The following is a 9,080-nucleotide window of genomic DNA, read 5'->3' as shown; positions in this document are numbered from 1 at the left end:
CCCAACAAATAGTTTGGAGCACGAAAGGTACACTTGGTTAATTTTATGGTTGAATCGAATGGAACTACCGAAGTTGCAGTAGCAGTTGGTCTGCTAGAATTTTAGGACAGCAAACTCTTTCCCAATTAACTAGCCCATAAAAAAAAAAAGGGAGCAAGCTCTAGGTCAGGGTGATAATATGCTACAATTTTGCAGTATATGGCTAAGATTTGCAATGAAAATTTGATGCGGTTGTGGATTTGTGATGCAGGAAGATGGTGATCCTCCAAAATGCTCGTCAAGCAAAAATAAGTGAAGGAAAACTTCCTGATCCTATCAAACCTCGTCAATCAACTTCACTAGAACATATGGTTAAGCACAGACATGAATATGATGAATACTTGGCCAAGGCGAACCTTCTTGATTTCTCAAACCTTCTCAATAAAGGTTTGCCGGCTCTGGATCATGGACTATTGAGTGCTTTAGTGGACAGATGGAGTCCAATTACAAATACCTTCCATTTCCCTTTTGGGGAAATGACACCTACATTGCAAGATGTAGCTATGATGTTTGCTTTGCCCATCAATGGCAAAGCTGTTATTGGTGACATAAGGCGTGCCAGCATTAATGTTCAAGAAATACTTGGAGTAGCCCTACCCACCAAGCTGAAAGAAGGCAGAGAAGAACAAGCCACACAAGTTACCCAAGGATGGCTGATGAACAATTTCAACTCATTGTCAACGAATGCATCACCCGCTGTGATTCAGAGTCATACAAGAGCTTATGCATTAAGTATTTTAGAAGGCTTCATCTTCTCGAATAAAAGCTCTGGAACAGTCCATTTTGACATACTGCCACTTCTCGCAGACTGGGACACTGCAGGACAGTACAGCTGGGGCTCAGCCGTATTAGCCTTTCTGTACCGGGAACTCCGGATGGCCTCTTGCAATGCAGGGTTGTTCAAGAAAGTGGGTGTTGGAGGGTGCTTGTCATTTCTTCAGTTATGGTTCTGGATTCGTGTTCCTCTAGGGAGGCCTCAGCTTCCATTTTTTAGTGTACATAACCAATCAAAACTCTCTGTATGGCTGGATTTGAAGTGCTTCAAAACTCGGAAGAGAAGCCATCTGGAGTACACGCTCAGCATCGACAGTGTCGACTTTCTGAAAGTCCAGTGGCAACCGTATGGCCGTATGGGGACACCATAGATAAAAAGGAACCTGGCCTTTGCTTTCGGGACAAGGATGTATGGCGAGCAAATACGCTCTTGAACTACTTCTGGATTGTAGAGCCTCATAATGTCCACAGAGTGAAGAAGCAATTTGGTGAGGATGAATTTGAACAAACGATTGAAGACTTCCAAGTTCCGTAAACAATGTAAGTGTTCTTCTCAAAGATTGGTCTAGTTCAAACTATTCAGAATGTTCTTATATAAAATGGCCTTGTTCTGTTCAGGTTTTGATCTACTTAATCATTTTCTGCAACCATAGATCTCAAAGGGATTAGTCTAGCCTAAAAAGAGCAGGGCCAAAAATGTGGGATCAAAGTCGAGAGCAAGTACCTGAACAGGAGCGATCAGGAACCTGATGATCAAAAGTATAAAGAATATTTGAAGTGGCTTCAAGATGTTTCATTTGTGGATTTTACCTTTCATCTCACTGGTTTCATGGACACAAATAATAATCAAAATGCTTCGTTCCTAATAAACAATGATGTGTGCGGTGGACATGTTTTTAAGAGAGAAAGTAACGATGATGTCCACCGGTTCATTAAACCCATTGTAAGTACTGCATCAGCTGTTTTACGAGTTGAATTAGTTCTGCAAATGCATGACCATCTTATGTTTGCAGGCTTACTCAATGAATAAGATTACAGAAGACTTGGATGAGTACCTCAAGGTGGATTGTTCCTCCAAGGAGAAATGCTCTACAATGTGGAAGCTTGAGGTATGATATATCTGTTTTCTGTGGTAAAATGGCATATCTTTTACTTGTGCCATGTCTGTACAAATTAAAAACCATGATTATACTGTGTAGGATATACTAGCACGATTGAAGAATTTAACGAACAGGTTAGGATTGTATTCCATGCCAAAAAATGTCATGCTAGAAGAAAGTTGTAGGGACGAAGAAGATGAAGATGATGACGAAGATGAAGATAGTGACAATTGGATGCAAGATGATGCAAGAAAGACTAAGCGTCAATGGTGAGAAGCAATATACTTTTTTTGTTCTTAGGATAACTAAATAAGTTCTCCAATTTGGATAAATCTCGTACCAATGCATCATTTTAATTTTCAGGATATGCAAAGCAAGCAAGTGTTCAGAAGAAAAGGATGAAGAGAAAAGAAAGACTAAGCGGCAACGGTGACAAGCGATATAGTTTTTTTCTTAGGTTAACTAACGAGGATCACAGTAGATCTTCTCCTGAATTACCTTCATAAGCACGCAATGAATTATCTTCGCCTATCCAACAAATATACAATTGAAGGCAAAAGACTAGGCTGTATTGATGTATGCATGAACATGTAGCTTTTGTGTGGACGCGTGGTGGAATTAGTGGTTAAATCTGACTGAGTGTATGTGCTGTAAGATAACAATTCAAAAGTCAGGAATTAATGCCACATAGTGTTTGAAGCCTTCTTAAAATCTGCACAAGTTTTATAACAAAGAAGATTTACATTGGGTGTATTTGGTTTGGGAAAAGAAATACCCTAATGGGAAACTGCCTGGCAGCACAAAGAAGGGTTCTTTTTGGTGGAGGAACATTCTAAAGCTAATAGATAAATTCAAAGGGCATCAGTGACATTTAAAAATGGTTAGACATGTTCATTTTGGAGTGACTTGTGGGATGGCCAGATGAGATACCTCATACCTGCACGTCTTTCCAGAGCTATATTCTTGTGCAAAAAATAAATCCCTAACTTTTGAGGAAGTGAAATTGATGATCTTTGACCAGCTGTTCCACCTGCCTTTATCAGCACGATACTGAACTGTCCAGCTATATAATCTGAAAAAGATGTGCCAACCCGTGGCCCTGCACTTTGATTGCTTCGCTTGGGACACAGATGGTGTGCAGTGGTCACTGCCACTGCGAGTTAAGCAGTAGGGGCATTTGAGCCATCCAATTAACTAGCAACGGCTAGGATCAAACTTCCATATTTCCTCCTTTTCTCTTCTCCTTCCTGTGTCAAGCACCCAAGTTGTAAACCATACAGAACACAGAACTTTATACTGAACATGTCTTTTGACGTGAGTCACTAGTTTATTCAACTGTAATTAAAATCTTACAGATGTCTTCTTCCAAACTGAGATGTCCTTAACACAAAAGCTTATACAAAAGCTGTCAGCCACAAAAGCTTAACACAAGAACATATACCTTCAGAGTTTATCATATACAAAAGCTTGTACCACCCAGTTTATCATGTCTTCAGTACATTTCCTGCAAACAAAAAAAAGAAAAGATATATGTAAAATTCACCTAGACTTACATTTAAGAGCTCAGCTAAAAATACCAGCCATCCATTCGGCCATCCCTCCGAAGGAGTGAGGATTACTGACATCTTGAATAACACTTGAACTCTGAACAGAGAGAGAAATAGAAAGGAACATAGCATTGTAAAATTTTAGAATCTTTTTTATGTAAAAGGAGAAGTGTCAGTATACCATAAGAAGTTGGTTAAAACTACTAAGTAATTCATATTCTTGATATCCTTCTAAAGTAGACTGCCTATTTCTCTCATATGCTTGAGAGTCTGGTGCAAGACTTCCACTTTCTTCATGCTGTACAGGTTTGCTTGTTTTCTTCTTCTTTGCATTATTCTTCTTTTCAAATTTGTCAATCCAAGTTTTCTTTCGTTTCGATCCATTCTTTTGCCTTTCTTTTTTCTTCAGACCAGCCACATGTGCAAATTGTTCAGGTAAGCTGATTTGAACACTAGACTTTTCAGCAAATTGTTCCAGCCTGCCTCCATTTTACGGTTCTAGCTTGAAGATGGATGTTGATTTCACTTCTAAAATAACCAAAGATGAATGAAAGCCCTTTATTATTCAAGTGATATATTTTGAAGAGCTCTGGCTGTACAATTCTAAAATTTCTGACAAGCCAAAACACACTCTAACTTCATCCTTGATCTGCTGCCAGAAACAGAGATCAAGGTCCCCTGTATGTACCTACCAAGTGCCCTTACGAATTCGACATATACATCTATATTTACATTTCATGGCCAAATGCATATACGTGAGGCCAAGATTACGGTGTTTATGCACACAGTGCAAGCCCTCGATCAGCGGCCGGAAGAGAGGACGGGGAAGTAACCCTCGCTGCTGTTGGGCGCCGTGTCCTGCGTGGCCATCGCCGTCGACGACGCGCCATTGCCGGTCGTCCTGTTTGTCGTCACAGACAACTCGATGTCGCCGAGGTCGAAGTGCGCTCCCCCCTCCGGCGGCCACACGAACTGCGGCTTGAACGGCGGCACCTCCGGTGGCGGCGAGGCCTTGTTCAGCACCTGCAGCACCTCCGGCATGGTCGGCCGGTCCCCGGGGTTCGGGCTGCTGCACGCCAGCGCCAGCTGCAGCAGCCGCCCGGCCTCGTCGTGGTCGAACCCGGCGGTGCCGAGGCCTTGGTCCACCGCCCCCAGCAGCGCGCCGCGCCCGTGCATCTGCCACACCCAGTCCGTCAGCAGCGGGCACCTCAGGTCCTGGGTGCGCAGCGCGTACTGCCCCGTCACCACCTCCAGCACCAGCGCGCCGAAGGCGAACACGTCCGTCTGCCGGGAGGCCTTGTGGCCGACGGAGTACTCGGGCGCGATGAAGCCGCGCGTGCCGGCGACGTTGAGGTCGGTGAAGGAGTTGCGGTCGTGCTCGAGGACGCGCGCCAGGCCGAAGTCGCCGAGGCGGGCGCGGAAGGAGGCGTCGAGGAGGACGTTGCTGGCCTTGATGTCGCGGTGGAGCACCATGTGGGTGTGCTCGTGGTGGACGTAGTGGAGCCCCGCCGCGACGTCGCGGACGATGGCGTAGCGGCTCTCCCAGCTCAGCGCGGGCCGCTGCTCGTGCACGCCCCGCCGGAACAGGTGCTGGTCCAGGCTGCCGTTGGGCATGTACTCGTACACCAGCAGCAACTGACCTTTCTTGTAGCACCAACCTGACAGTCGCAATGCAGAAACGCGTTCAGAACAACAGTGCATCAATCACAAATTCAGAATCAGCACAGCATCACTCCATGCTATAACTGTAGCAACTTGCAAGGATCCATGACTAGTACACAGATGCCGATTTTAAAATACATTTTGAAATCATAGAATTGAAAATTCACTAACAGGATGGTTGAACGGATCAGAGTGCTACAGTAGGTTGTTGGCCCGTACACGATTTCATAAACGCGTTAGAATTTGAGTAGAATACATCGTCCTCTAGATATTTGTCCATCACTATTTTACACTATTGACTCATCAATGCATATAATAATTCAGAGTGGAAGTTGATTGCTCAGCTACAACAAACTGGTCAACTCTGATCGGCTAACGAACAACTAACAATGGACAGCTAAATCTCAATCAAACTTTAAAACCGAATCTGGTAAATATCATCATTCTGATTTGAGATGAAATTAGGAATTTTTTCACGTACCAATGAGAGGGACGATGTTCTTGTGTCGCAGCCGGTTGATGATCTGGACCTCGGCGAGGAAGTCACTGACGCCCCTGCTGTCGCCCCGGATGAACCTCTTCACGGCGACCTCCATCGTCGCCTCCGGCCGGCCGTCGTCGGCGGGGACCACCCCCTTGTACACCATGCCGTACCCGCCTTTCCCCAGCTGCAGCCGCTCGTCGAAGTTCCTGGTGGCCTTCCTGAGCTTGTCGTACTCGAACACCCTGGGCATCCCGGGGAGGTTGTTCAGCTCGTGCCCCAGACGCTCCTGCCGCCTCTCCATGGACCGCCTCGCCCGCAGCCTCTTGGTCAGGAAGAAGGCGGCGACGGCGACGGCGGCGAGGCTGACGGGCACGACGACGGCGACGACGATCAGCCACGTGTTGCTCTTCTTGTCGGGGATGACCTCGATCGACAGGCTCCAGTCGAGGATGCAGTTGAGCTGGAAGCTGGTGCCGGTGGACGCCGAGAAGCCGAGGTACGCCGTCTCCGGGACGTGCTCGCTGAGGTCCAGCGGCGACTCGAGGACAGGGGACGACGGCTTCGGCCTGCCCCTGACGTTGAAGAACACCGAGATGTGCCGCGCCACGCCGTCGTACTGGATCCAGACCGTGTAGTTGGTGGCGGTGGTCACGTTCGTGGCGATCCTGAGGTCGTTGAGGCTCGCCGTCTTGCTGGACACGACGGAGCCGACGTCGAGGCCGACGTGGTTGTCGTCGGGGTCGTGGACCTGCTTGAACGTGTCGAGCTCGACGGCCACGAACCGGTTCGCGGCCGGGCCGGCTTTCTGGAGCGTCGCGTTGGTGAGGCCGAGGTAGCCGCCGTGGCTGCCGGGGGGCGGGTCGTCGCGGGAGGGCGCGATCACGAAGGTGAGCCCCTCGCCGGGGCGCTGGGCGGTGAGCTGGAACACGTTGATGGAGAAGGTGGTGTTGAACGACACGACCTGGACGCGCGGGGCCGTGCCGTTGGCGTTGCCGGTGCCACCACGCGGCTGCGGAGGCACCGCGGTGGCGGCGGGCTGGCCGCCTTTGTCGCCGTCGACGCGGCGCCACAGCGTGAAGCGCCGGCGGAGGAGGACGGAGCCGGACTTGTTGGCCAAGATCTCATCGCGGACAACGAGGTTGGCGGTGTCCGGGGTGACCTGGAGCGCGCCCTGGGAGATGCGGGCCTCCCTGCTGTACACCAGCTCCGCCAACTCCCGCGAGTTGCCCTCATCGAACGAGGTGTAGTTGTAGCTCGCCACCTCCAGCGCCGGCAGCGGCTGCAGCTGCGCCTCCGCGCCGCAGACGGCGAAGATCAACAGCAAGAAGACAAGGCAACCCAACAGAGGTGACAGAGGAGAGCGACCACGCCCGTCGCCGCCGCATGCAGGCACCATGTCGCGCACGCGCCGGACGGGACACGGCCACACGGGCGGCGGATGCCGGAGACAAAGTGCCGGGGAGAAAAGGACCCGAACCAAAAGGCGAGCGCCTGAAGGGGGAATCCACCGTGGTGGCAACGGTCCCTATTTGTACCGGGGGCGGGCGTGGGCGGACAAGTCCGCGCGACGGCGCTGGTGCCTGGAGAGGGTTGGTGGCGCGCGACGGGAACTTGCCCGGCGGATTCCTCTCGTCCCGGTCTCGGCGTGACACGGGACGTGCCGGTGACAACTGACAAGGGGCCTTGCGAGGAGGGAGACCGAGTTGACGACGCTGACGTGCAGCTACCAGAACGCGCACGGCTTCCGGGGCATTTCTGCTCGTACGGGTGGGGCCCGAACTATTAGGCCAGGGATTGGCCGGCCGGAACGGTCAGCGCGAAATCCGGCAGGGGTCGCCGTCGAGGCGCGCTCGTGGCAGCGAGACACCACCAGTGGCTTCAGCTGTGGGGCATCCTCGATGACTTTGAACAATCCCGCGGGAAGTCGCCTTTGTTTAAAAAGGGAACGTGACACATCAGCCGACCGGCCGCGTACATGTACATCTATATCGGTGCAAAAACATGCTTGAAAAAAAGGCTTATCCCTAATTCCTTATCCATTAGTGGTAGCCTCCCATCTTCCAAATTCCAAAAAAAAAAAACACTCAAGTTGGGGACTGTTCTTGCATGATGAACAATTCCATTAGCGCGTCGGAGATTTTATTTCAATTTTCCAATTCAAAGTCAGAACTTGCAGCTAAATGTCCGATTGCTTAGCTGCAACTGTATTGTTCCATCACCAGGAACGTTTCCATAGGTCTTTCCTTTTGTTTTTTTTTTCTTTTTCCATACGCTGCTTCCATGTTCCATGCTTGGTGATATGACATTGACTTTTGAGTTAACTGATAGGAACTTGCGTGTGCAGGTGACGGGTAAGTTATCTGTTATCCTATCGTTAAACACATCACCATCGCCATTATTTTCACACCCACGCTTGAGTACATACACATACAAAAAGAAAGAGTTTCCATTAGGCTGAAAATGGATTATCCATCCAATCACGCATCGATATGATCACATTATCGTGCGCGATTATTCTTCAGAGATCGGTGCTTCGATCTTGACGATTATTTTCTGTGTTCGTAGCTTAGACCATACCTGGCTAAAATCTCTGGCCTGACCGCTTGACGATTATCAACTGTAAACACACAGCTATTGAGCTATATACTCAAGCACCTGCCTGGGACTTTCTCGCTTGATTTCTTCTGGAATTGTGACGATTCCATTTGCTTACCCTTTAACCGGTTCCTAAAATCCGCTATGCATTGCATCTTCCTCTGAAATAATGTGAAATGTACTTATCAGAATAGTCGTTGTCTTCTCAACAGCAGCTCACCTGTTCACATACGAAATGGTCAGGATGCAATGCATCAATGCAAGATTGTCAAACTGAAATGGGGGCATCATGTCATTTTCTGTTTAAAAAAAAAACTTTCATCCATTGTGGACGACGGCAAGGCAAAGCTTGGACAGTCAAGCAGACCAATTTGCCTGTCATTGGAGTGATAGAAGGCAGCTCCAAACAACACCCTAATCCTCACCAGATCACCGAGCACATGGTCAATGGTCTGCGTCTCCATCTCAAGGTGGGGGAAAAGTGAGGTCGTCGACATCTCCGTATTAGGGTAACAGTCATAATTTAGACCGGCTAAACGCGTCCCGGGATGACTATAAAGCAGCAGGTGGACGGCAATTGGAGAGCGTCAATCTATATGCATATGAGCTGCAGAACCGGGGCTCCAATGCAAGTACCATATAATTTGACAGTTGCAACCCCTTTGCAACCATCATCAGAAAGCAACTACCCCCTTCCCCCACCCCCCCCCCCCACATGCTATGCAACAGTTAATATATAGTATGTATTGGAGTAACAGTAACTAGATTTTTGCAGGGCCAGACCATATCATCAGCAGCATTGGACAGAGTACATTTTCTCCAATTGAAATGGCATGCAGTACCAAATGCAAAAATACCTAGCTCGGGCAGTAACTGCGG

The 9,080-nt window shown here is 48.8% G+C and overlaps 2 protein-coding genes across 2 annotated transcripts; one reads left to right on the top strand and one right to left on the bottom strand.

The window, feature by feature from the left end:
* Positions 1-1,832: 1,832 nt before the first annotated feature.
* Positions 1,833-2,566, top strand: LOC111257566. The gene is made up of 3 exons (XM_022827360.1): positions 1,833-1,922; positions 2,013-2,182; positions 2,277-2,566. Exons 1-3 carry the CDS (start codon positions 1,836-1,838, stop codon positions 2,344-2,346), a joined length of 327 nt encoding a protein of 108 aa, XP_022683095.1. The 5' UTR covers positions 1,833-1,835; the 3' UTR covers positions 2,347-2,566.
* Positions 2,567-3,994: 1,428 nt separating this feature from the next.
* On the bottom strand, positions 3,995-7,122 carry LOC101757095 (probable L-type lectin-domain containing receptor kinase S.5). Its single transcript, XM_004973843.3, has 2 exons — positions 5,604-7,122; positions 3,995-5,118 (listed from the first exon to the last, which is right to left on the bottom strand). The coding sequence occupies exons 1-2, from the start codon at positions 7,000-7,002 to the stop codon at positions 4,262-4,264; spliced, it is 2,256 nt and encodes a 751-aa protein (XP_004973900.1). The 5' UTR covers positions 7,003-7,122; the 3' UTR covers positions 3,995-4,261.
* Between the last annotated feature and the right edge of the window lie 1,958 nt (positions 7,123-9,080).

The sequence above is a fragment of the Setaria italica genome, chromosome VI (genome assembly GCF_000263155.2).
Source record: "Setaria italica strain Yugu1 chromosome VI, Setaria_italica_v2.0, whole genome shotgun sequence".
NCBI classification, from domain to species: Eukaryota; Viridiplantae; Streptophyta; class Magnoliopsida; order Poales; family Poaceae; genus Setaria; species Setaria italica.
This window is presented reverse-complemented; position numbering and strand designations above follow the sequence as displayed.

What these genes read in the sequence shown, in the direction of transcription:
- LOC101757095 (XM_004973843.3), bottom strand. Translation starts at nt 7,002, where the DNA reads ATGGTGCCTGCATGCGGCGGCGACGGGCGTGGTCGCTCTCCTCTGTCA. An exon ending in GAACATCGTCCCTCTCATTG is followed by an intron (nt 5,119 to 5,603) that starts GTACGTGAAAAA and finishes TGCGACTGTCAG; the next exon opens with GTTGGTGCTACAAGAAAGGT.
- LOC111257566 (XM_022827360.1), top strand. Translation starts at nt 1,836, where the DNA reads ATGAATAAGATTACAGAAGACTTGGATGAGTACCTCAAGGTGGATTGT. An exon ending in CTACAATGTGGAAGCTTGAG is followed by an intron (nt 1,923 to 2,012) that starts GTATGATATATC and finishes TATACTGTGTAG; the next exon opens with GATATACTAGCACGATTGAA. An exon ending in AGAAAGACTAAGCGTCAATG is followed by an intron (nt 2,183 to 2,276) that starts GTGAGAAGCAAT and finishes TTTAATTTTCAG; the next exon opens with GATATGCAAAGCAAGCAAGT.